The sequence below is a fragment of the Lepidochelys olivacea genome (assembly GCF_965140295.1).
Source record: "Lepidochelys olivacea isolate rLepOli2 genome assembly, chromosome: 12".
In the NCBI taxonomy this organism is placed as follows: Eukaryota; Metazoa; Chordata; order Testudines; family Cheloniidae; genus Lepidochelys; species Lepidochelys olivacea.
In genome coordinates, this window is record NC_140422.1 from 22,674,847 (window position 1) to 22,701,900 (window position 27,054).

General features: G+C 40.5%; 1 protein-coding gene across 3 annotated transcripts in view; it reads right to left on the bottom strand.

Annotated features, from left to right (window-relative positions):
* Positions 1-27,054, bottom strand: part of ANKRD27 (ankyrin repeat domain 27) — a 68,517-nt gene that overhangs the window by 13,848 nt on the left and 27,615 nt on the right. For all 3 annotated transcript variants that reach the window (XM_084645033.1, XM_084645031.1, XM_084645032.1), the window contains exons 13-24: positions 25,267-25,356; positions 24,346-24,473; positions 23,711-23,793; positions 22,800-22,915; positions 21,615-21,707; positions 20,999-21,196; positions 20,595-20,654; positions 20,379-20,495; positions 13,034-13,078; positions 7,533-7,655; positions 5,096-5,293; positions 593-712 (exon numbers count right to left, since the gene is read on the bottom strand). In XM_084645033.1, coding sequence (XP_084501159.1) covers positions 593-712; positions 5,096-5,293; positions 7,533-7,655; positions 13,034-13,078; positions 20,379-20,495; positions 20,595-20,654; positions 20,999-21,196; positions 21,615-21,707; positions 22,800-22,915; positions 23,711-23,793; positions 24,346-24,473; positions 25,267-25,356 — 1,371 coding nt within the window. The remainder of the gene's footprint in view (positions 1-592; positions 713-5,095; positions 5,294-7,532; positions 7,656-13,033; positions 13,079-20,378; positions 20,496-20,594; positions 20,655-20,998; positions 21,197-21,614; positions 21,708-22,799; positions 22,916-23,710; positions 23,794-24,345; positions 24,474-25,266; positions 25,357-27,054) is intronic.

The following is a 27,054-nucleotide window of genomic DNA, read 5'->3' on the forward strand; positions in this document are numbered from 1 at the left end:
CACACTACCTTTCTCCTTGTCTCCTGTAAAAAAGCACAGAGTACTACACCAAAACAATCCATTAGAAACCTTACAGCTACTTACAGAAAGTGTAGATTTCCACAGTGAGTTCAACAGCAATAAACACTACAACAGTGATCATTCTCCCCTTAATTTCATGAATCAACTCATCTCATTTTGCATATATCTGCTACATATCCCACTCAGGTTGGTGAGGCCTGAGAGAGATCTTTAAGAAGAAAATGCTTTTGGTATATTATCAGCTTTTGCTACCAGTTATCTGGAATTCTGATGACATACACCATTAGCAAAAAAGCTAGACACCAGGCACTAAGTTGTTAAATAATATATGTTACTTGCAATAACATTACAGAAGTATTTATCTAAACAAAACACCATAGTGGATGGAGTTAATGGGGGAGGGATACAAAACTGCTCTGAATTTTCCTTCCAGCAGTTTTAAAGGATAAATGCATTACTAGTATTAATACTAATGTTTTGTATTCAGTACTTGTAATATTAAAGGTTCCATCTTAAATATCACAAGAGGAAGGATATTTTGAACATAACCTTTTCTGTGAAGAAGTCTTACCTCTAACAACAAGGCAGCAATCTCATGTTGGCCATTCAAGCAAGCATAAATTAAGGGAGTATTTCCATGTACATCCTTTTTATTTTGTTTAGCATTGCAATCCACTAGACACTTTACTACCTATGGGAAGAGAGATTAAAATGCCAGTTTAAAATACTTTAACTTACCAGAATCATAGAGTTAAAATACCATTGTCATTACTGCATCACCATTAATGACACTTCTAATGGAATATATTTTCTGATACTGTAAATCAAGACTGAAGTGTTTCAGATACTCAGAACCAGTGGTTTAATTTAAGAGTCCCACTGATGCAAAGAACACTGGTTCAAACTAGGAAAAATTCAGAATCTGGATTCTTGAACCTTGTGTACCCCTTGCTCCATGTTCCTATATTGTGCCAACTTGTTGTAATGCCAATAAGGAGCATCTTATGCAGACAATCTAAAGGCTGCTTTGTTACCTATGCCCATCAGACTTACATGGGCCTGCATTTTCAAATGTGACTTGTGATTTTGGGTGCCCAGCACTTTTTGAAAACCAGGCTTGCTCAAAGTGGGGCTGCCAAAAATGGAGGCACCCAAATTTACCAGTCAACTTTGGGAAGTTAAGTTCATGGAGAACAAACACAGATAGATGGAAAAAGCAGTAATTTCAGTATAAATTTCCACTGGTCACAATAAGAAAGTTTAGTTATTTTAAGCACCTAATCTAGGAATGCTGCATGCAATTTACTTTCCTTTAAAATAAACAGGTTGGAGGAGATCTTTAAAGGATCCAATATAAATTTAACATTCAAAGAAAATCCAAACAATGAAAAGATTTTTCCTCTGTCTGAAGTCTGGATGCTTTGCTTGGTATCTGTCTGGATGACACAGCACTCACCATGGCTGACAAGCAGTAGAAGGATGCTTCTCTCCGGGTCAACTGCTGACCATCTGGCACAGTTTTCTACCTACTTTGTTTTAATATTTTGCTCCTTAGAGGTTAAAAAAAATTAATTTGAAACTTTCCCCACCAGTCCCATATAGTCAGTAAAATAAATAACCTGGTTCTGGAACATGTGAATTGTATGTGTGTGCACGCACACACACACGGCCAATGACCTTATAAAGGATGAATGCTCCACAGCAACGCCATCCTGGCATCCCTCATCCTAGCAGATTAGGGAGTTGTAGGATAATTGGCAGGTAAGTACTATACAGTCTAACACCAGAGAACTAACATTCATTGACCATTCATGGACATCTTTTCCTCCTTGTTTACATTTTCTTTAGTATTCTCTCTCTCTCTCTCTCTCTCAAGTTCTCTTCATTTTAATTCCATTGTACTGGCTTTTCCTCTCTTCTTTCCACACTCCAGAGAGAAAAGGAAGAAAAATATCAGATTTCTCATCCCCTTCTCCATTTCTGTCCTTTCCACCTGCTTTCTCACATCCAATATTTTCCCCTTCCATTTACTGTCTCCCCTACATCAGTCTCTTCAACCACTTTCTCTCCTCCCCACCACCTCAACTAGCTTATTTTTCTCCTTCAGTACTTTCCATGTCCGCAGCTGCGCCTGGAACCAAACAGGGAACTAAACACCATTCACAGAGCTTCAAGTGGCACGTCTCCCTGCTCTGACTGCATGATTAAAGAGCAGAAGAACGTAGCACTCCCCCGTAAGGACTCCAATGTGCGCATGCATATACACACACATATCCTTGAACTCTGAAGGGAGAGACTTTCTTCCTCTGTGAAGTTCTCAAAAGATACGGAACAAACCCTCTGAAAAGCCCAGGAGATGGACATGCCACAGGATGAAACAGATCCACCTGACTACAGTTTTCTGAAGGGTAGAAGGAAGTTTCAATCCCTGGATCAGCGTTACGCTAAAACTAAACTCAGGTGTGTACAACACTGACCACATTCCATCTAAAAATGCAGCAGCAAGTGCATATAAAAGGAACTCAATGACTTCACGTCCTCAGAGAAGAACGGAGCACAACACAAAGAAAAGAATGACCCAAAGTATATGAATACATAGCCATAAGGGAGACTAAGCCAGGCAATGTAATGGAGAGGGGATGAAATCCTGGGAAAATCTACTTAAAACAGCATCACTCCCAGTCTCAGCAAGGCTAATTTCACGAGGTCTGTTAGCAGAAATTCTGCTGCTAGCAGATAGCTATTAAATTAGTTTCTTTTTAAATCTTTAAACATGAGGCAGAAGTTTTTAAACATGGGTTGAAATCAGTCTAAAAATGAATAAAAATATGTATGAAAAGCCGGTTCACAAGACATTTATTATAACATGTTTGATATGAAATGGTTCAATTTGAGCCAACACTTACATTATACAGTAATTTCAGGCCATTAAGAAGGAGAAAGCCCATACATAAACAATTTCAGTACTGAGAGAGTGGTTACTGCAGCATGGGAGGCATCTTCTCTCTCTTTCTCAGGGGAATTTTCTGGATGGGAGGTTTTTTTAAAGACATAAAAACCTTTAACTTCCTTTTTGCTCTATGTCAGGCTTATCTTGACTATTTTCCAAAACCACTTAGTTATTTTGGAACATGAAATATTAGCTAACAGCACTACCTGATGCAAACTGCTTTGCTTGTTTGGCCACAAAGTTCAGACCACCAATAAGGAAGTTGTATTTTGTTTTGAAGTGAAAAGAATTCTTTCACATAAAAAATGTTTGACTGACCCATAGTTCATAGTGTGTGTTACTGGTGTATACTTTTTTCTAAGCATACGTATGATGAAGAGACCGCTAAAGGTGATATCCTGTAGTATATATTTCTTTTGTGGAGACTAGAACTATTACTCTGAAAGCTCAATTTGTCATTTTTGACACATCCATGCCAAAATACAATACAAAAAGCACACGGGAAACAATGTAAACAGTGACAATTCTTTGGGATACAGACCAGGGTCAAGGCCTTCTATTCCAGAACAAAACAAATCTATTCTAGTAAGTGATGTTGCAAATATACACTCTGGGCTGAGAATGTTATCAGTAATATTTCTGGAGGGCCAACCCTCACCCTTACTCCCCCACAACAGGACTGGATTCCTGCTGTGCTAGGTGTTGTACTAACACATATGAAGACACAATCCCTGCCCCAAGGAATTAATAATCTGATTAAATCAACTTGAACCACAAAAATGTACATGAAAACCACATTAAAAGCCTACTCCACAGCATAGGTATCAGAAAAGTGTCTGAGCTTGGGAGGCTAAAGTAATCACAAAACTAAAATCTTTTCAGTCTAAAAGCCCTCTTTAAATGGTTAATTTGGGAGAAGTCATTCTACCTTGTAATGAGAAGTGTCCAGCTGCCTATATATGGAAGCTTTAATAATTTTTAATACACCCAAATGTGCCTCACTTGAATGTAAAGATATTTCTCACTGTTAATACACTACACAAGATGAGTTGTAAGAAGTCAGTGTCAAAGTAGTTTGCAGATTGAAGAAATGTATGTAGCAGATTAGTGTAGCGGGCTAATGGGTTAGTTCTTTCACTCCAGAAGGCCTAATTTTCACTGCATGATGTTGACTGCTGCCAAGTGACAAGTCAAGACAGTCTCTTGGACCTGATTATGCTTCCAACCGAAGTGATGGCAAAACTCCCACGATCTCCAATAGAAGTAGGACTGGGGTCCCAGTGAGTTAATGAGAACCATCAAGGCCTCACCTATTTAGATCACAGATTCCCTTGAAATACCTTTAGTTTCTATGTTTGTATCATATAGAGAAGCTCACTAAGAGAATACAATGGATGCAGAGGACACATACATGCCTTTATGACAGACTGCCTGTAACCAAGTGTTTTGAAATTGTATATATATTCTGATATCTGAATGTGTGTGTTCACTAATATAAAGAAGATACACACACACTGGGAACTACTATTGATTTTCAGGAGTGTGGGGTGACCTCAGGTCTGTCAGGTTGTGCAGTAAAGCAGAGCTATAACCCACTTGCATTTGACTGCTGCAAAGTGACAATAGCTTGCCTTCCTGCAAGTCCCACCGCCATTTTGGATTCAGAAGGGAGTCCCTGAGGCACCATATCAAGTTTAACATTTAGGAGGAATACATTCATCCTGTGTCCCCTCTCCAAAACAACGGGCCAGACCCGTCTGGTCTAGTTTACTCACCTCACCCTTCAAAACAAAATCCTCAGGCTAGCCCAGCACAGTCCATGCTGAGGCTACTGAAAGAGGCTTTATCCCTTACCCAAGCAGACAGAGCGCCTCACTGTGCCCAGTCTGCTTCTTCAGCATAAAGCAGCACAAGGAACAATACTATGAAGTCCCCTTTATACTCTGGCCTCTGCTACCTTAACCAACCCTCCCACTTCCTGGAATGAAGAGAGGGGATAGGAATTTGTCCCCTTTCTTCCCCGTTCTAGTCTCCTCCCTCCAAGGACACACACTTACTCAGCTACCACCCACACCCCAATAAAATCTACCTGCTGTGCTTATAGCTATGAAGTGAACCAGTTACCTGAAAGTGACCTTTCTGACAAGCCAGATGAAGAGGTACAGCATGGTTAGTATTCTTTGCACTGATATTGGCACCGTGTTTCAACAAAAGGTAGACTAACTCAGGATGCCCATGCAGTGCAGCCACATGTAGTGGTGTAAAGCCATCCTGGTTTGTAACATTTACTCCAAGTCCATTAGCAGGGATTCTTGCAAGCTTCTGTTGGGAGAAAGAATAAAAACCACAGAAAACTGATCACAACACTTTCTACTCAGTAAAGAGCAGTTAAATACCTGCATAGTACATATGAAACAGGCAGACAGACATTACAAACACTATTGTCCAGGGAGTCTTATTTAAGACCTTCAGTGAGATACCTGGTAAAGCCAAGCAGTTGGGTGGCACTGGCATCAACAGCCCGAGCCAAGCCAAAAAAAACAAAAAACCCCACAGAGTCAGCCAATCAGATGGGAGCAAAAAAAGGCAAGTGGCACAGCAGGATAGTGCCCCCTGAAAACTGGCACCCGGGGAATTATCGCCCTGCTGCCCCACCCCTAGAACTGGCCCTGAGCACTGGTGACAGATAATTGTCTTATTTTTCCCTCCTTAAACAAGATAGGTTACTATAGAGAAATTTCACAAAAAGATTTTTATTATTAGCAGGGACTGAAAACTGCTCAGTTTGACAGGTGATTTAAGAGATCCAGACTTGCATTAGTTGTTAGCTCTAGTGGGATATAGTATGGTATGACTGGTAGGGGTTAATGTTACACCTCACATTTGTTTTACACACTTGATTATAGAACTGAACACAGTCTACATTCTTAGAGACAGATATTACTTAGTCTACTTCCCTTCTATGAGAAGGTCCAGTTTTTGAGGGCTACAACTACAGCTAAAATTAATTCCAGTCCTATGGAAACAATCCATGGCACAATATAGTGTATACTAATAATTGCTATAGTCTTTGGGAAATCACAAACTTTGAGGAAATGGAATTCTGCAGATCTGCTAAACTTTATTGATCTGCATTCGTATGACAGCCCTTTAGGAAACAGTACCCTGACTGAGACAGAACAATAGGAGGGACTATATGGCATGAATTCCTTGGAGGCCGTCTATGGAAAAAGTCACTTGAGATCCAACTGGGATGTGGCCTACAGACTACTTAGAGAATGTCCTGTTCTACTGCTCTCTCAGACTGCATGGAAGCCAAAGTTTCACAATGGTAGTGAACCTTTCCCATTCTTCCTTATTCCCAACTACAGTGTGTAGTTGCAAGATTACTTAACAAATGCCTTCTTATTTTTATTCAAGAGCCAGGTGGTCATTCCACAGTTACCAGTTAGCTAAACTAAAATGTCTCAAAGCCCTTGTTTCGGTAAGCAAGAGATTCCATCACTCAGTCACAATAATCATTTTTCCTTCTCAGTTGCAGATAATTAGCTTTCTATTTTCTTTAAATTATGAGCATTCCTTATTTCCACAAATGAGACCCAAAACATGTGTTCTAAGGAAACAGTTATTAGTATTTATGCATTCAATACTACTCCTCCTTAGGAGGCATGGCAGTGGCTTCCAAGAAGGAACATGATTAATCCCATATCATAGCCCATTTCTCTCTCTGCTATATGATAAATAATGGGTAAGGGAGACAACAATTCTCCATAATTTTATTTAGCTCTTTAGTTTTTTAGATACAGTTTGAATGAAAGATATGATAAACAATAAAGTGGTCTTATAAGTATTGTATTGATATTTATGAGGACAGGAAATTTCCTGCTAAGATATTACCAAAGAATAAAACGTTCCGTGAGCCGAGAGGGCAAGTTATCAAGGGCCTAGAGCAGATAAGGGGGTAAAGGAAACAACTGGGAGGCCTAGAGCAGAGTTGCTCTTTACCCTCAAGTTTACGAAGTTACTCAGAACTTACTGAAAACATGGACTACAAATCCTGGACCAAAACAATACAAAAAGGGGGTGAAGAAGAAAATCCAAAAATACAAGTTTTCCACTCCTCCATCAGAAATCAAAATGAGCTTCTGAACACTGATTCTCTATTCCAATCCTTTCCACAGCCTGATTATCAAGTACAGCAACTTCATCTCATAAGGTGATGAACTCTATTAAGATCTGTTTCAGAGTAACAGCCCTGTTAGTCCGTATTTGCAAAAAGAAAAGGAGTACTTGTGGCACCTTAGAGACTAACCAATTTATTTGAGCATGAGCTTTCGTGAGCTGTAGCTCACAAAAGCTCATGCTCAAATAAATTGGTTAGTCTCTAAGGTGCCACAAGTACTCCTTTTCTTATTAAGATCTGTGCACATTTATTACAGGACTCTTGTGAGCAGAGACGCAGCTGTGCAGAAGAATAGGAATATTATTTCCCTGGGCTAAAAAAACCTAACTACAGGAATGCAAAAGTTATTCTGTCTACAGAACAGAAAAAAATTCCAACCTTTTGTATTGGCTCACATTTTGAGCACTGGCATAATGGGTGACAAAGCTCTGGAGTTACTGTATCGTCAGCTTCGTCTGTTTCTTCTACATCTTCCTCCATCCATTCCAAAAGATAGCGAACCTGGCATAAAAAGGAAGTCCGACTTTATATTGCCCAAAATTTCTATCTCCTGATAATTAAAAACATGTACATGTTAATTTCACAAACACAGAATAAGTTAGAGAGCCTGAATGAGCCAACTCCCAACCTTGGCTTCCCTGCAGGCCAAATTAAAAAAAATTAATGTTACAGTTGACAAGGCAGCCAGCAGCAGTTCACCAAGTAACAATGAAGTAAATTATAAATGACTTCCTACTGCCTAATCAAGACTTCAGTGTTCACCTCTGCTTAAACCCTTTCAAATCCTTTTAGCTCGGACTGCAAAAGATTAGGCCAAAGTTTGTGCCAGTTCACGTCAACATGATTCTTTGTTCATCATCTGCTTTTAAAAGTATAGAAGTGACAAGGATGATGAAGTTTAACCAGCATACAAACTGTGCAGGTGCAATACATTTTCTCCTCATAGCTATAACTTCTCATGAGCTGGATGTACTTCCTAAGCCTGGAAGGGCGACCTAAGTTTGTGTCTAAATAATATGATTCCTTCATTTGTAAGACACATTTCCACTGAAGACAATCTACAGAGTAATGCTGCACATAGAGAATATTCACTGAACATTAGTGTTACATGTAGTTGTAAATAACAAAAACACCATTAAGTAGTTCTTTTTTGTTTTTATTTGTTTACAGAGAACCTCATTAACCCATTGTGGACCAATGAGATTTGGGGAATACCAAGTAATTGTATCTGTCTTAGGTACTTCGATCAAGCCCATTATTGTAGTATCCAACTTCCTCACAATCTTTTAATGTATTTATCCTCACAGCACCTGCGAGGAAGGGCAGTGCTATTATCCCCATTTTACAGATGGGGAACTGAAGCATGGAGAGATTAAGTAGCTTGCCCAAGGTCATACAGCTAGTCCATGGCCAAAGAGGGAATTAAATCCAGGTCTCCCAAATCCCAAGGTAGTGCCCCAAACAAATGGACAATTGTTCCTTTCCAGGTGTCAGGGCAGGGTTAAAGTGGTCAGAGCATCATGTTATCCTTGGCCTCACCCCAGCACTCAAGAACAGCCTGAAACAAGTAAGGGCACTTATTTGGTGCTGGTGCTCTTCCCCTCCAGCTGATGCATGGTGTAAGGGCTTCCAGGGCTCACGTAGCTCTTCTGGGGCTGCCACAGGAATGGAAAGGAACCTGTCCATTAGGATTATGCAGGATTATGGTAGCATGGAGAGTGCAAAGCTTTAATATGTGCCATCTTACTCCTCTCCTCTTAGGCAGCAGCATTTATAATAGAACAAATGCCTGTATGCTGCTCCAGCACTAAAAGCCCCTGCAGGAGCATGTGAAAATGGAGGTTACTGCCTTATTGCCTTAGAGGGGGAGAGTCTCTAACAGATCTGCCCTGTGCCTTCCAACGAGCAGTGGCATAGGGCAAAGACAGGGGGCAATGCCTCCCACCAATTGAAGACAGAAATAAGAGCATCTTTACTGGATTCCATAGCGGGGCTTGATGCTGCAGGAGTGCACAGGCAATGGATCTCCAAGCTGCTGCTGAAGCAGAAGGGAGAGGGGCAGCTTTTCTACAGGCTTCTTCCCTTTCACCCACTCAGTTCAATCCTGCAGGTGCCAGCAAGGTCTTCTCCTTACCCCCCAGGGTGGTTCAGCAAGCCACAAGAGCACAAACAGCCTGGCCTTGCCCCCAGGCAGAAGCAGCTGGAAGGAGCACCAGGAGCAACAATGAGGGACTTAAGCCTGTTTCAGGGTATTAAGTGCTGGGGGATAGAGATAGAAAAGGGATATGTTGTCCTCCCTGCCATCCCATGGAGAGTATGACTGCACCTGTATTCCCCTCCCTCTTCACAAGTGAGGTCTCACCTCTCTGAAATGCAGTAAACTGCAAAGCTGAGAACTTCTCTTGGGTAAGTATGCGGTTGCAGAAGAGCAGATTAGCGAGGTTTTACTGTCCAGTGTATCTGTGCATGTCCAGCAATAGCTAAAAAGGGCAGTGTTTTGTCACTGCAGCACCCTGACTGCAGGAAAACAATTTTCAGTACCCTAAATAGTTTCAGAATCTGCAAGGCTCTCACACTGCAGACCCTACTCTCCAACTCTGTAGTGTCACAGAGTAACATAATCACCATCACAAACATAAGCCCAGTGATGAGCTGCCAAAATCTTAACAACCGGTACCCTCCTTACCCCACAAGGAGGTTGTGGCCCGCCCCCGCCTCCCCGGGACTCCTGCCCCATCCAACCCCCAGCATTCCTTGATGCCCCCCACTCCAAGGATCTCTGTCCCATCCACCCTCCTCCCCCGTCCCCTGACTGTCCCCAGAACTGAGGTCTCGTGGGCCACCGTAGTGGGTGCCCACCCCGCCCTGCCCCTAAGAGCCAGAGGGACCTGCCAGGGTGCGAGGTGGGGAGTCCCAGCAATGCTTACCTGGGACAGCTCCAAGGAAGCATCCGGCAGGTCCCACTGGCTCCTAGGGGCGGGGGAACATAGCTTGGGGGGGAGCAGGGGGAGCAGCTGCTCCACCCCACTGATCACATCAAAAGTGATGCTTTAGGGTGCAGAGTACCCACCGGCAGCTCCCTGCCCTGTGCCCAGCCCCAGCTCACCTCCCAGCAAGAGCAAACCCTCTGTCCCAAGGTATTTGACAGTAAATAGAAAAACACTGAATGTTGATCATTCACCATTGTCTCTGGCCTGGCAGAGAGACATAACAAAACCTTGCTAACTCAGAGTGGATCCACATACATATAAGCTTTCCATGGCACAGTAATTTCATGAAACAATTTCGTAAAAACATCTCCGATTCAGAAGCAGTACAGACAAGACCCCTAAATCATCACAAGTGCCTCCATGACAAGACACTTCAGCAGCATTTTCGAAAATGGCCTCCTCTTATTACACATGGCTGAGTTTTTGAATGCCCAGCTTGAGACACGTGGGGCCTGATTTTCAGCATTGAGCAACCATAACTCCAACTGAAGTCAATGGGAACTGCAGGCATTCCACACCTTCGGGGAAAAAATTCAAACTCACAGGGGTCTGAAGTTGGGCATCCAAAATAAAAGGCCATTTGTAGAAATATGGGACTTAGCCTCTCTGTGTCTCAGGTTGCCCATTTGTAAGACAGGGCAACACTATTTACTCTATGTGAGCCTGAGAATAAACAGGATATAAGATGTCCCCAGCCCCAGGCAAGTGGGTATTACTATCCCATTTTACAGATTAAGAAATAGTCTCACAAAGTTAAAATGCCTAACCATAGGAGGCAGTAAGGACTAGACATAGCTCTAGCAATCAGCTAACCTGTATTCTAATCTTACTTCTGACAATGACTTGCTGGGTGACCTTGACCTAATCAATAAGGTCAGGTGTCTCTATGTGTAAATGTGGGTTTTACATGTTTACTTAACTAATGAGCGTACAGTATTACCAATGGTTCTTTCCTTTTCTTAATCAGCTAGTAGGTAAACTTATACCTACCATCTGACTGGTATAGAAGACACTAGAGAATCAACTACATACTATATATTATATTCAGACAGATGACTTATGATGCCATATCAACATATCTGTTAATCCTGGTATGTGTTACCCTATGGGAATTTTTAGAAAGATTCATTATGTACATACTGTACATAAACCCAGTATATCATATACTCTGTTACAGGGTTTCCACAATCTTCTGTTTTACGATGAGTATTAAAAAACTACAACAAAAACCCATGTATACCCCCAAATTTAGAGCTCTAATTTTTTTTAAATGTCAGCTGCTATTTTTCAGTAAAATATCTTCAAAAGTACCATAATTTTCAAGTATTTCAGAAGAAAAGAAGGAAATTGCTATAGTAGCTCAAATGTATCAAGACAGACAGTAAGTAATGCAAATTATAGGATATAAACGTTCATGTTCATATTGCTGTAGATGTCGACTCTTTATTGGAAGTGAAGTACAAAAGTCAAAATATACCCAAATTGTGTACTATTCAAACCCATTTTTACTCTGTACTTGCTAATGACATACTAATGCCAACTTAAATTTTTATTTATGGTCTCTGCTATTGCCAAAAACACTAAATAAGAAAAGCCAGACTTCCATCCTACAGTATATGCACATGCCCAAATATGTTATATATGTACTATGTATACACTGTGAACAGGGAGTGCTTAAAATCAGCAGGTTGAAACTTTCTGTTTATATTGATTTGGAGCTTTGATCCGTCTCTACTAAAGGTGCTGGCAACTTAGAGTTCAGGAAATATTTGTCAATTTCAAACTTTCATAATTGCTATAACATATGAAGGGAAACTGAGTTGTGAACGTTCTTGAAGTCTGAGCTCTTTGCACATGTGAAGTGGAGTAATGTGCACATTTTTAAAGTGTTGGCTTTAATTCACAAGGAAGAACAGTGTAAATAAATTACTCAGCATAAAAAAAAACAGAAGATGGAATATAACATAGAAAAAAACCCACAATATCCTAATAATGTGGCACCCAAAAGAACTCCAAAACCCATACGCCTTATTTATAGAGATGTAGACACAAACCTGTGGACAGCAAAAACAACGAGGATTCAGAAAACACAGAAGAAAGGAAAAGAGTAATACAGGAACAGTGACTTTGCCATATTTTCCTCTCACTGATACTGGAATAAATCTGAAGAAACTCTACTGAAGTCCACAGAGATACACCAGATCAAAACTAGCATAAGCAAAAGGAGAATCAGACACTGTTTTTTTCTGGGATTCACAAGTGTCCCAATTTCACCAGTGGTAAACAACTCTGAAATCTGGAGGCCTGCCACCTAGATTATAGTTTGGTGCTACAAAAATAATTGGATCAAAGCAGTTTCTAATATGCATTTATTTAGTGCCCTGAAAGTAGGTCTATCTGAGCTGGAAGACATTTCTTGCTTTGGGCTGGAGTGCTACTAAGCGCATTTGAGGAACTCTGTTCTAAATGAAGTAAGCATAGGATACATCAGCTTGGAGTTTGTTTTATTTTTAAAATCACAAGGGCACCAAATAAAAGAATAAAACTAAGATATTTCAAATCAATGAATAAAGAGGAGCATGTTTAAAAGAATTATATCCATAGTTTTCTCCTTTAACAGACAATATTTTATATTTGCTCAGATCTAAATTATTCTCTAGAGCACCAAGTAATTTCAAATTATTGACTTAAAAATATTGTTAGCTGAGTACTTTTGGAATGTGAAATGAATATTCACAGCAGCATAAGTCAATCAGCACTTGAGTCATATTTTTTTAAATGAAATTGACTATGCATTCCCCATGCAGTGTTATGTGTAAACAGCTTCCTCAACTTCAGCAGGATAGCTGGGAATTCAGTATTCTACATCAAGTCATTCTAAGAACTTACCATTTCCAGATCTCCATCAGCAACTGCTCTTAAGAGTTTTTCTATCTGTATATAAAATCAGAAAAGGGAATTTTACTTGCTTTGGTAATACTGGTATTAAACTGTACTCTGAAAATCCAGTGTCCTTTATTAACCTCCTAATCTTAATCTGAAGGATTACAGCTGGCCCATTTCAGATATGTTGATAAAGTTATAAAGGAAAACGTTATTAACTTATGAAATACAAAAGCTGTATAAGGCTATAGAGCCATTCAATGATTTTTGAATTGCACAGCAGAAGATAATCATCTAAATATAGAACACATATGGTGCATATGTAAATAAGATCATGCTAGTTAATACAGCAAATACATTTTTCAACCTCACCAGCAATTATGCGTGTACCTTTATTTAGGATCCAGCATTACAAAAGAAATAAAAGCTATTAAAGGCATGTAGCTCCCCATGGATGATGTTTTGGGCTCTTGCTAGGCTGGTAGTTGATGCCAAAGGGGTCCCTTTTTTTTTTCTTTTTTTAATAGTAGCTTGAGTCAAAACATGTTTTGCACTTCTACATCTGCATATTAGTGGTTTGTAGTAGTTGCAAGTTCTACTCTACTTCAGTGTTAAAATAAACATTGTCAAATTGGACCCAAAATCTAAATTTATTCTAAGTATGGAGTTTGCTTTTTTTTAAATAATTAAAACTTACTATGACATCACTGAAAAGGTATAAAAACATGCAGTATTTTTGCTGCACCTGCAAAAGCATGTTAAAAGGTCTCTGATGACCCAATATATCAGCATTTTAACAAATATTCATAGGACTGTGCTATCACCAGTGATACTAGTGTATAAAAAGATGTTTCAGCATAAGATATTGTGGCAGTTGACCTCATTTCTAAGTAATGGCAAGATTGACATTTCAGCTTCTATCTAGAAATTTCTACATTCCACATCACTGGTAGTATCTGAGCACATTCAAAAGACAGACAGACACATTCCTTTGCCAGATAGAAAGGGTATAACTGAGGGTGAACAAAACGTTTTCAATTTCCAAAGTTCCAAAGAACATTCTGCAATTAATGGAGAGGTCTGCTTTAAAATTATTCATTCAAGTATTTTTGAAGGCACATTAGCAGTCCTATGATGAACATGAAATAAATAAATTAATCAGTAAAAACAAGTCTCCTGTCCCTGTTATTAATACCAACTTAGATGATTAAAACTGAATTTACTTTTCAACATTACACTGCTTGGATCATGATGATAAACGTTTGAGATTTATGTTTTTTGTTTACATTTGTATTGCATTCAGCTTGGACAAAGAAACAGACTAATTGGTTTTCATGTTTTGGTTCTCATGCACTAGCTCAGTACTTCAGTGCTGGAGTTGCAAAAACCAAAAATCTTTTTTTTTGTAATTTAAAAAAAATTATGAATATATAATTATATATTCCAACAAATTTATTACAAAACCTACATTTTGGGCATAAACTACTTAATATCGCTAAATAATTTCTAGATGAAAATACATAATTTATTGTTTTCTGTCCCGTACAAAATTAAAGATGACTTCTAGTTTGGATAAACAGAACTGCTGCATAGGCCCAGATCCTGCAGTTGGACCTGCATGAGTGGACCAAATAAATGGGGGAGCAAGTGAATTCAATGGGATTCTATAGGGACTCAAGAATCTCCCAGTAAGGATCAAAATGTAGGACTAGGGTCTCAGTTCTTTCTCTGACTTATTTTGGAAGCTTTAGTCTTAGGTTTCTTTTCTCTACAAATAAAGTAAGAAAGAAAGAAATAGTTGGAGAGGAAAGTATTGTTTATTGGGATAATCTCTTTCTCCAGGCTTTTGGGGAGGAGATTGGAATAGGAGCCTTGAGGGCAAGGGACTCTGAGGCTAGAGTGGTTCATGGGTTCCACTCCCCTGGTTTTCATCCTGGTTTTGGGGAGGTTGCTAAAATTAATTTTGTTAGATTACCATATTTCTAATATATGGTAAAAGCAATCCAGGGATAGGCAATATATGTTTGTATAAATCTACAATAAAACAAATCAAATCAAATCAGGGAGGTCTGTACTTTCCATATCTCTTCCCAATTACTCTCACAAAAGCGAAAACCCTTGGCCCTCCTCCCAGGCCCCGCCTACTCCATACCCCCATCCCTCTGTTGCTCGGTCTCCCCACCCTCACTCACTCATTTTCACCAGGCTGGCTCAGGGAGTTGGGGTGTGAGAGAGGGTGAGGGCTCCGGCTGGGAATGTGGGCTCTGGGGTGGAGCCAGGGATGAGGGGTTTGGGGTGCAGGAGGGGGCTCTGGGGTGGAGCCGAGGGGTTCGGAGTATAGGAAGGGGCTCTGGACTGAGGGGGGAGTTGGAGTGTGGGAGGGGGTATGGGCTCTGAGCTGGGGGTGCAGGTTCCGAGGTGGGGCCAGAAATGAGGAGTTCAGGGTGCAGGAGGGGGCTCTAGGCTGAGACAGTGGGTTGGGATGCGAGCAGTGGTGAGGGCTCTGGCTGGGGGTGCGGGCTCTGCAGTGGGGTTCGGGATGAGGGGTTTAGGATGCAGGAGGGTGCTCTGGGCTGGGACTGAGGTTGTTTGGGAGATGGGAGGGGGATCAGGGCTGGGGCAGGGGGTTGGGGTGCGGGCTCTGTCTGGGGGTGCAGAGTCTGAGGTGGGGCTGGGGATGAGGGGTTTGGGATGTAGGAGGGTGCTCCAGGCTGGAACTAGGGGGTTTGGAGTGTATGAGAGAGCTCCAGGCTGGGACCAAGGGGTTCAGAGGACAGGAGGGGGATTAGGGCTGGGGCAGGGAGTTGGGGTACGGGAGGGTGGTGAGGGCTCTGGCTGGTGGTGGGGGCTCTGGGGTGGGGCTAGGGATGAAGGAGGGTGTTCCAGCTGGGACTGAGGAGTTCGGGGGGCGGAAGGGAGATCAGGGCTGGGGCAGGGGGTGGGCTCTGTCTGGGGGTGTGGGCTCTGGGATGTAGGAGGGTTCAGAGTGTGGGAGGGGCTCCAGGCTGGGGCAGAGGGTTGGGATGGGGGTGGGAGGGTGAGGGCTCCGGCTGGGGGTGTGGGCTCCAGGGATGAGGGGTTTGCGGTGCAGGAGGGTGCTCCGGGCTGGGACCGATGGGTTTGGGGGGGTGAGAGAGGGATCAGGGCTGGTGCAGGGGGTTGTGGCACGGGAGGGGATCAGGGGTGCAGGCTGCAGATGGCACTTACCTCAAGCAGCTCTCGGAAGCAGCAGCATGTCCCCCCTCCGGCTCCTACGCTGAGGCACAGCCAAGCAGCTCTGTGTGCTGCCCCGTCCGCAGGCTCTCCCCGCCCCCACAGCTCCCACTGGCCACAGTTCCTGGCCAATGGGAGCTTCAGAGTGGTGCTTGGGGTGGGGGCAGCATGCAGAGTCCCCTGGCTGTCCCTATGCATAGGAGCCAGAGGGGAGGACATGCTGCTGCTTCCGGGAGCTATAGGGAGCCTGGCTTAGCCCCGCTACACTGCCGACTGGACTATTAACAGTCAGGTCAGTGGTGCTGACCGGAACCGCCAGGGCCCCTTTTCAACCGGGCATTCCAGTCTAAAACCGGACACCTGGCAACCCTATTCCCAATCCACCAATCAGGTGCTGCTGTTTGGGAAATGGAACAGACTGCAACTTTACTATAGGAAATTGACACTTGAAAGCTCTAGAGATATTATGCCTATTGAAGCAGTGCAACTGCACAGGGCTCTTCTGGAAGCTCCCACACAACACAGTAGCCAACAGCAGTAGCCCACAGCATAGCTTGAATGCCTTAAGGCAGAGCTACATTAGCAAACTTTTCAACCATCATTCAATACCAGTGTGGCTCCACCATCTGTAGCAACTGTGGAAGTCAGAGTAGACAGGGCTCTGCCATTTTACCATCATATTGCCTAACACTGTAGGCTAGGGCAGTGGTTCTCAATCTTTCCAGACTACTGTACCCCTTTCAGGAGTCTGATTTGTCTTGAGTACCCCCAGTTTCACCTCATTTAAAAATTACTTGCTTAGAAAATCAGACATAAAAATACAAAAGTGTCACAACACACTGTTACTGAAAAATTGCTGACCTTCTCATTTTTACTATATAATTATAAAATAAATCGATTGGAATATAAATATTGTACTTATATTTCAGTGTGATACTCGAGCCTGTTTTTCACTTGTGAGTCTTGTCTGAATCCCAAGCCCTGGTGCCCAGGGCTGAAGCAGGTAACTTAACTTCACAGGTGGCTCCCATGGCATGGAGCCCCGGGCAATTGCCCTGCATGCCACCTCCTAATGTCGGCCCTGTACTTGTGACCCCCCCCAAAAAAATACATCCCATGACCACCCTGGGGGCTGCATCCCCCAGATTGAGAAACACTTATCTAGATGAGTTGAGTACCCCCTAGAAGATCTCTACGTACCCCTGGTTGAGAACCACTGGGCTAGGAGACTTACTATAGTGTAGAAAAGGCTTTTCTGTTCCTCCCTGCTCTCCATTTAGAATGCTATGCTTTGCCTTCACTCCCTTGGTGCCCTGGACCATATGCTGTAAAACGTCAATTGTCAAGGGAGGTTTACCACAATCTTGGGATTGTCACAGTCAGCAGGGATGTCCTGGGCATGTAGAAATGCGGCATCTACTCAAAGATGAAGAGGGACTTGGATGGGGACTTGTACATATTACTTTGCATATTGTTACATTAAACCTGTGTCCAACTCTGCCAGAGAGATCAAAACAAGGTCATGACTATTGTCAGAGTCTGATTTTATAGCTTACAGCCTTCCTGTAATAGAATGGGATAGTAGGCATACACAGCTCTGTGGTCAACTCTCTGTTAAAACACTCACATCCTTACGCATCCAAGAACTCACGGGAGTTTAACATCAGCAGCCTAGTCAGAGGAACATAGCCATTTGTTATGTAGCTTATGCATGATTCATGAATGGTTATAAAAAAGTCTGGCACCCCTCCAGGTTGTTCTCTCCTCAATGGAAGAACTGTACCTTCCTTTGCATGCAAGCTCACAAGATGCAGAATTCCACCTGACAAAGTCTGCTTCACTTCACCTACTTACTTGCTATATTGTTCCATTGCCAGAGGGCAAAGCAGTTATTGTAAGATCCTCAGGAGAGAAATTTCCTAAATTATTTGCCTATATCTTTACTAATGGTTCTTTTCCATGGTGCCAGTAAGTCATGGCAAGTCATTTGTGTAGAACACCAAATAGGTCTCTCCTTGCATTGAATTGTTTGGACAAATAGTTATTTAGCAGCCAGCAGCGTGGATGGATAAAGACTGCATTGACCCCTTAGCCCATGGTCTAACTCCTACAGTCTGTAGAGCCAATCCTGCCAGTCTCCTATTCCAGTGGCAATTCCCTACGTGGAGAATTTGCAGAATTAGACTCTGGTCTTCTTGCTTAGTGGGAGTAATAGCAGTGAGCCCATGTGAAACTTGGCTAACGGTAATGAACTAAAGTTGGATTACAGAAAAGCCATTAACCTCAACAGACTAAGGTATAAGCTGCTAGTAATCTTTTCTCCTGGTTTGAACTACAGACTCAGCCTATGGAGTGTGATAAGTTTGTCCCTTTAAGAAAAAACAAATCCTCAACCTGTTATTGGGTGAGATTTTGTGTGCATTATACCTTATTTATGGAGCAACATTACTGGGCTTGGCTCTGTACACACAGACATGGACCTGTTATAAGGATATTACAGTGTAAATTACACACTGGAAAAAGTGTACACACAAATAAACACAGTATACAAGAAGAGAGTGATAATACCACATTGTGAATTAACATTTTCAACTCAGGTTTCAGAGTAGCAGCCGTGTTAGTCTGTATTCGCAAAAAGAAAAGGAGTACTTGTGACACCTTAGAGACTAACAAATTTATTTGAGCATAAGCTTTCATGAGCTACAGCTCATTTCATCGATGAAGTGAGCTGGAGCTCACAAAAGCTTATGCTCAAATAAATTTGTTAGTCTCTAAGGTGCCACAAGTACTCCTTTTCTATTTTCAATTCATGCTCCTTCATGCTTTTTGGAGTTATTATCCAAGAGCCTCCTAGAATAAATATTTTGAGAAGAGATTTGAATGAAGAGAGGAGGGATGTACCTCTAAGCAAGAGGTAGTATGGAAGGAGACAAAGGTATTTAAGAGGGTGGCTTGAAAGGAACAGAGGAGTGGGAAGAGGAAGAAGAAATGAAACCTGAGAGGTAAGGGTGGAGTTGAGCAGGGCTTGGGAAGGGAAGATGAAAAGTATGGGTTTGAGGTGGAAGGTGAGAGGAAGTGAGTGTGGAAATTTAAATTGAGTGACCTGGCAAGAGTGGATTTTATCAGCCGCATTTTGGATATATTGGAACTGGACACGTGACATGCAGGCAGGGCAACAGATGAGATATATTCCTTACTATGTTCTGAAAATTTCTTCCTATGGTTTATTACAAAAGCTAGTTCTTTGCACTTCATCATGTTTCTTGTCAACTCCCCGCCTAGAATCTTCTCTTTTCTATTATTAATTTTAAAACATACCATACAATGTTATTTGATTCTGATGCTGAGTTTTATAGACAGAAAGGGAGACTGAATGCCCCCAGGAGCTTATGAACACACAGAGCACCCAGTTAACCACATTGTGATATTAACAGTTGCAAAGTACACTTTTAAAAAAAATACAGTTCCATCATTAACACTTCCTAAGAGTCAAGCAAAAATGTATGCTTAGATACCAAGGTGACAGCCAATACCTCGGAATAGCAGTGCTTCACCATCTGCTCTAACACCAGTAGTGTGCCTCCTCCACACCCAGATATATATATAGTGCCAGGTGTCTTAAGAGTTTTCCTCACACTTGGGGAATGAGTCTTTATTTGGCACATTTCTGATTCACGCACAAAGCAGCAGCTTGTTATTCACAGTATTCCAATCCAATGGGTGCTCCACTTGGTGCTCCTGTACAGAGAAGATTCCTGCGTAGTGCAACAGTACTGAAAGACCTCATTGTTTGTGGAGCCATCTCTGACTATTTACTTATGCTTAGTGAAGTGCTGAGAAAGTACAGTACATGATCTTTCTTTCCGTGGAATCCTTCTCAGAGCAGGAAAGTCATAGTGTGTTTAAAGGAGACAAGTGAGGATTTTTCCCTTTGGCTGAAGTGAAAAAACTTCCATTGCCCTTTTCTGGAGCTCTCCCTTAGTTTACTATCAGTGCAGGACTAGCTTATGCTTATTGCTTACTGTTAATTAGCTATCCCAGACAGCTATGTCTGGGGGAGTAATTTAAAATGACACTGTAGAATTGGCACTCAAGGCTACCTTTGCACAGCTAAATACCAAGCTTTTATTACTCTTACCTCTTTGTAATTATTTTTAACTTCTTGTCTGGTGTCTGCTGACGCTGATGACAAGCTAGAGACAGATGACCCTCTGCTGAAGGTGTCTGCTGAATGCTGAGGAGACCTAACTGGAGACTTTAATCAGATCAACAAAAACAAAACAAACAAGAGAGTTTACATCCTCATGTTAAATAGCTAAAATGTATGCAAAAGATTAGCAACTCACTCTGTTACCTCAGAAGCACTCTGTCCCCTTTCAAATGTTAGGTAGTTTAATTCCATCAATGATAAAATCTGCAGAAAAAATATTAATGAAGAGATACAATGCAACTCAATTTCAAGAGGAATTTACTGATGGAAACACAAATTAGCCAACCACTTAATATCAGCAAAAGAGATTATGATGAATCAGATTAAAGCAATAATTTGCAATGTTTACATTCCATACTAAAAAAAAACACTGCCATGCATTTTAAGATGTAAAATATGAGCTTCCTTTCTTGAAAGTGAATGAAAATTATTTTTAATTGTAAGAGTACATGCCCACATATCCCATTCACAACTAAGCTTCAAATACAGCTAAATCACTGTGGAAATGCATTTTAAAAACCTCCCTGCTAGCAGATTGGGAAGAATACCTTAGAATTTAATGCACACTGCAGGGAAGTCTCTTTCATCCGGTTTTGAATATCTGGGTTGGCTCCATTCTGCAGCAGGACTTCTATTATTCCTTGATAGCCCCAGCGAGCAGCTATATGGAGGGGAGTATCTCCTTTTTCGTTACCAGTATCTAGTCTACAAGAGTGTACATCATAATAGACTAAAGCTTTGACACACTGGAAAGAAAAGAAAAACCACCAATGAATTATATCACTGGTTCCCAATCCACATAACATGTGCAATCTGAACAGTAATGCTGGTTTTATTGCAGATCCTAGAATCTACTCCCTCGGGTAGGTTTTTTTATCAAATATATGTCAATTTTTAAAAGGCCATAATAAATAAACAATGAATAGAAGGGACCCAAACAACTAGATTTTCTAGCAGCTACACCAATGTAAATGGATACCTACATTAAACAAATACTATGATATAATAAAGTGCCAGTTTATGAATTAAAGAGTCATCCTCCAAAACTGTGTTTTATTTACTTTTTTAAATAAACAAATGTAATCCAAATTGGCATCACAATTTCATTGCATGCAGTAATCCTATCAGGATGTCTATTTAGTTTGTTACAAAACAATTACTTACATCCTCATGACCATAAGTGCAGGCTAAATGAAGTGGAGTATTGCCATTATTGTCTTGAACATCTGTACTTGCCTTATAGTGCAACAAGAGAAGCTTAACAGAAAAAGAAAGTCAATATCTAAGTAACAGAAAATTAATGGACAAACAATTGTTACTGCTGTAGCACCCTTTAGGTTTCTAGGATGATGAATTACTATAGTACAAATAGAACCACATCTCTTCTGCTTTAAACCAGTAAGTAAAGATGGTTGTCCTTGGCTTCATGCCACTATTTTGCTCCAGTTCTTGTCACACACTATTTAGAAACCACAGAATATATCTGCAGACTGACTCTAAATCATCCACTGTAGCTAGGTACTTCAGCACAGATAACATGTATATTCACTCAGTGTTCTAAGAGCGCTGTAAAGAAAAAGGCACAATGGGTTTAATTAAGTGCATCATTTCTCTCTCTGAATTTCTTAGTTTTGAACATATGAGTTGCTGTAATATTATATGAAACATTTGTTAAAAAATTCAAGTGTACAACAACTGACTGAACTGTATGATTAGTCTATTTTCAAAACAATGTTTAAAGCATTGTATTTACTTGACTGATCATAATAGCTCTTTTGCATCAATCCAGAGCAGAGATTCCACTATCCTATCAGTCTGTGCTAAACATTAGACATGAATTAAAAAACATATTGAAAAATACTATGCATACATAATGACTAACAACTGAGTTATTCAGAAATAAGCAAAGCCATACAAATCCCATTCTGAACTAATGGACTTACAAAAGGTAACTGGAGATAATAAGGCTACTTGGAGTTTTGGGAATGCAGAAAAGCATGTCACATTTGGCAAACCTCTCAAAATCTAGTTTTCAAACTAATTTAGAAAATGTTAAATAAAATTAAAAAAATAAAAAACTTGAACCAAGAGGACAGAGGTAACAAGAATTTATTCTCAACATGAGATCTTGCAGATCTGAGAAAATTTTGACATCTGGATTATAAACCTATAAAGTTTAGCATTTAATTAAAATGCTGAAAGGCCCTGAAGTGTGATAGCACACAGTTATAATGAAGCTTTTGCATCCCTGAACAATGGTATCAGTAGAGCAGCAATAGTGAGATTTGTTTTTTCTTCAACTTATATATGTATTAAAAAAATTCACTGGTTAATCCTTTCAGTGCTTACTGTAACGTTCTGATATCCTTTCTGACAGGCAAGATGAAGAGGTGTTGAACCATGGTAATCTGTAGCATTGACTACAGCTCCTTTGGAAACTAACAGGTCAATTAATGACGCTTGCCCTATGGAAAATATGTGGTCATTAAAACTGAGAAGTAAACATCTCACAGGAAAAGTTACTTTTCAAACTAAAATGTGAACTTCAAACCTTGACACTCTTCATTCTTGTGCACACTGCATATTCGCTTTCTTAGTACTTGCTCTTTGTAATGAACAGTCAAGTTACTACAGATTATTCAAGGGCACAGCTAAGAAAGGGGGGCCCCTAATCGCAACTAAACTGCAATTGTATCTTGATGGTGAACAGGGAATGGAAAGTAAACTGATGTCACACAAAGTGCTCTGCTATGTACTGTGCAAGTCAAAGGTAATATAAGCAAGAACAAATAAAAAAAAATCTCCAGAGTAGATTAATGTGTCTGCTTACAAGCCTGAGGTCAGGACCAGGACGCACATTCAAGGGGTGGGGAGGGATAGCGTATATCATGCCACATATACTCGGCTACAGGATGAATATAAGACTTCCTACATAATGCTGTCAGTTTGTAATAGGATATCTCCTTTCTGAGGATACCTCCTAATCTACCCATCTGGCTGAAAGAAATGCCAAGGAAAAACAAATAAGAAACCAAAAGAAAATGCAGACAAGAGCACCTGGACTGAAGGGAAAAATACAAGAGTTTCATTCTGGGTCAAGATTTCTGTTTGTCTATCCCACAAGTAAAATACAGTTCATCCAAAACTCATCACAGAATGTAAGTTGAAAAATAAGCTAATGTGTCCCCTCTTTCAAGGACTTAATGAAGAGTAAACAGAAGGTAAATATTACACAGTCATGGAAAGACAGCAATACTCACCATAAATAGCAGCTATATGAAGTGGTGTGTATCCCCTGTCGTCTCTGGAAAATGGAGTGACAATGGAAGGATCATTCATCTTCCTATAAAACAGGATAGTTTCCAAGAACATAAGTTAGCTGTATATCAGGTACTGGAGAAAATTTACACACGCACACACTCACTCACTCTACATAGTTTTTACACCTATTTAAGTTTTCAAACCTATTTACCCTCTATCATTTCTCATTAACAGATTATTCCATATGGGTTTTTTACTTAGCCAAAAGAAAAAAAAATCCAGACATCTATTCTTCTGACTGTGAAATCCAAATACAGAGAAGAGAGTCACTCTTTAACATGTCCAAAGGATGTCACACTATCTCCCCTATCTAGGTAACTGAGCTCCCAGCTTTTCAATACTTTCCTATTCAAATCTGCATGCATAATTCTGAGACACCTACAATGTCTTCTGTCCCTCTCAACCTAGATACATACACACATGTACAATGCTAAAATGCAGCCAATATCCCCTCCAACCAGAAGAATTTTCTGGACAAGGCACTGCACATTCCAGTATTGCCCTCATACTCTAAAGGAAACCCTAGAATGCGGACCTTTAGAAAGCTTTTCATATGGAGATGAAGAATCCTTACCCAGAAACCAGCTTCTCGCAGTTGTCACAGAAACAGAGTGGGTGGCACATTTTCTGTACAGTGTCTTTATCACTATCACCTTGACTTAGTAATTGTCCCACTTCCTCCTGGTTACCTGAAGCAATATACTACAAAAGGCCAAGAGGAGGAAGAATGAGGTATTGATGTGAAAAAGCTTAAAATAAAACCTACTTCATCCACTGAAGCAAAAAAACAAAGCAACCGATTATAAATGAAGCACTAGGAGAACTGGTGCAAGGCTGGATAGGGCTGCTGCACATAATCCTCAATGAGTTTTCAGTATAAATAGCCCTTAGATCTGATCTTGGTTTGCTTTTCATAAAAAAAAAATTAAAACAAAATTCACATTGTTTTAGACTCAGTTACAACAATGACCTCCCTCTGTTCAGACACATTATTACTTGCAGTCTCTAGCCATACATGTAAATATGTATAATTAAAAGCTCTGCTTTGTGTCTTTGCACAGGTAAAATTCTCTTTTTAGAATTACATTATGAGATTGATTAACAAAATATGTAGGAGATGGGAGGTGACTGCACTTTAGATTTTTTTTTCAGCAAAACTTCTTGGGTTTTAGGCACCAAAGTCTCTAGAGACTAACAGCCATTGGCATTGCAACTCTGTTTTAATGGGCCATTGACTATTACAGCAGCACTATTCCAACTCCATTTGTTTCTGTGCTAGAATCTGTAAGAATACATTGCCAACTTGCAGAAGCTTTGGCACAGAACTGCAATGCACTGATTATGCAGGCACCTCTTTATTGTCTAACATATGGCTTTTTTGGCACTCCCAAGCACAAGCAACATGGCGAAGTCATTACAAAGTGTGTGTTATAGTCTAGAAAACTGTATGTAAGAGATTGCACATATATAATGTTCTGCAATGCAGATTTTTCACCTTGAACAAGCAATCTATTGGGGTCGTGGACATCTGGGACAGCAAGTTCATTCTTTGTCTCAAGAACTTGTCACTAAACTTCTCAGATTCCTGAAAAGAAACAAGCCATGTCAATCAATAGTCCATATATTAGTAAAAAGAAAGTAGTTTTATAAAAAGTTATTTTTAAATATGCAATACATATATTTACCAGCTCTTAGCTTACGTAACAGGTTAAAGCCTAAAAGTTTGATTTAATACTTAAAATTCTGTATCAATGATTTTGTACATTTGTACAAGAGCATCCCCTGCCAGCTAACTGGACGTTAGTCCATAAAATAATTCCCCGGCACACCTTAGACATTTTAGTACTAAAACATCTGAGTTTCATTAACAAAATAAAAATATTTTTTTCTATCAGAAAAACCAAAGTAAAAGCAGCTTTTGAAGTGGCCAAATTGGTGAGAGATATGCCTCATATAAAACACAGACTAAAGGGGGTGTGCCAAAGAGTAAGATGGACCATCACAAAGCTACTGCCTAAAAACAGGCCCAGGGCAGATACTATCTGCTGCCAGCCATGTAGCAGAGTCAAGAAGCAGCCCCAGAATCAGAAAGCCCCTCAGCATCATGCTGGATTTGCCTGAAGGCTTCTCTACCTAACATGGACACAAAATCTGCCAAGTTAGCTCCTGTGATACTAGTTGAGATTAAATGGATTTGACAGAGACCCATTCTTCAGCACTTGAGATTAAATTTCAAAATAACAGTTCCTGTATTTGCATGTAACAAATACTCAACCAGTGCCCTGTGTGTGAAGGTTACAAGGCAGCATGTCAAACTGAAGCATTAGAAAAATCAATACAGAGCAAATGAACACAAGACCACTCAGGTTTCCTGGTGGTACTGGAATGTGGAGTTCAACAGCTTTTCTGGAAACTTGGATCCCTGAGGTTTTAATGTTAACACAGTAGGTGATCTTATGGAGAAAGCCTCTCAAAACCATTTATAAAGCCACCATCACCACTAGAACTACTCTTTTAAGAATTTAATAGAAACAGAAATCTGTTTGGTTCAGACTTGTGCTTCTAGATAATTTGGCTATAATTATGGTTTCTTTCAATAGTTAAATATGTTTGATATAGAGAAATTTTAGGATAGAAACTTGCAAAGGATTATGGGTACATGTGCTATTATACTATTTTTCCTAAACCTCACATGAGCTGTGCTCTCCTTACCGCAATTTCATCAGTCACTAAATTTACAATTGTAAGGTGAATAAAAGGAACTCAATTTGCTTGCACTTATATGAGCTGTTCTCTCCCAAAGGGTGTACAATCATAGAATATCAGGGTTGGAAGGGACCTCAGGAGGTCATCTTTATCAATCTTTAACATTGTTTGTTTTCTTCTTTGAATTTTCCACACAAAATTTTAAAGCACTAACTATTCTAAGAACTTGCTTGGCTTTGATCACTAGAAGCCCCTGTATTTAGTTATGCATGCTAAACCATGGAATAGTTTTTAAACTATGCATATGACTGACCTACAATGGAAAACTCAATACAGACATGTAAAAACTCAATACTGTGATGTGAGACTAGAGAACATGTATATCCTCTAAATTGGTTTGGTTTGTGTTTTAGTTACACACAGAAAAGACAGCAGGAGACTTCAACATTTTCAAACTTGGGTGCCTCGCATTCTGGTACCTAAATAGGTAGACAGGTTTTTCAGAGGTTTTGGTGATGTAGCACCTGCTGCTCTCACTGGATGAGTTGACAGGTAGGCGTCAAAATGTGGATTTTAG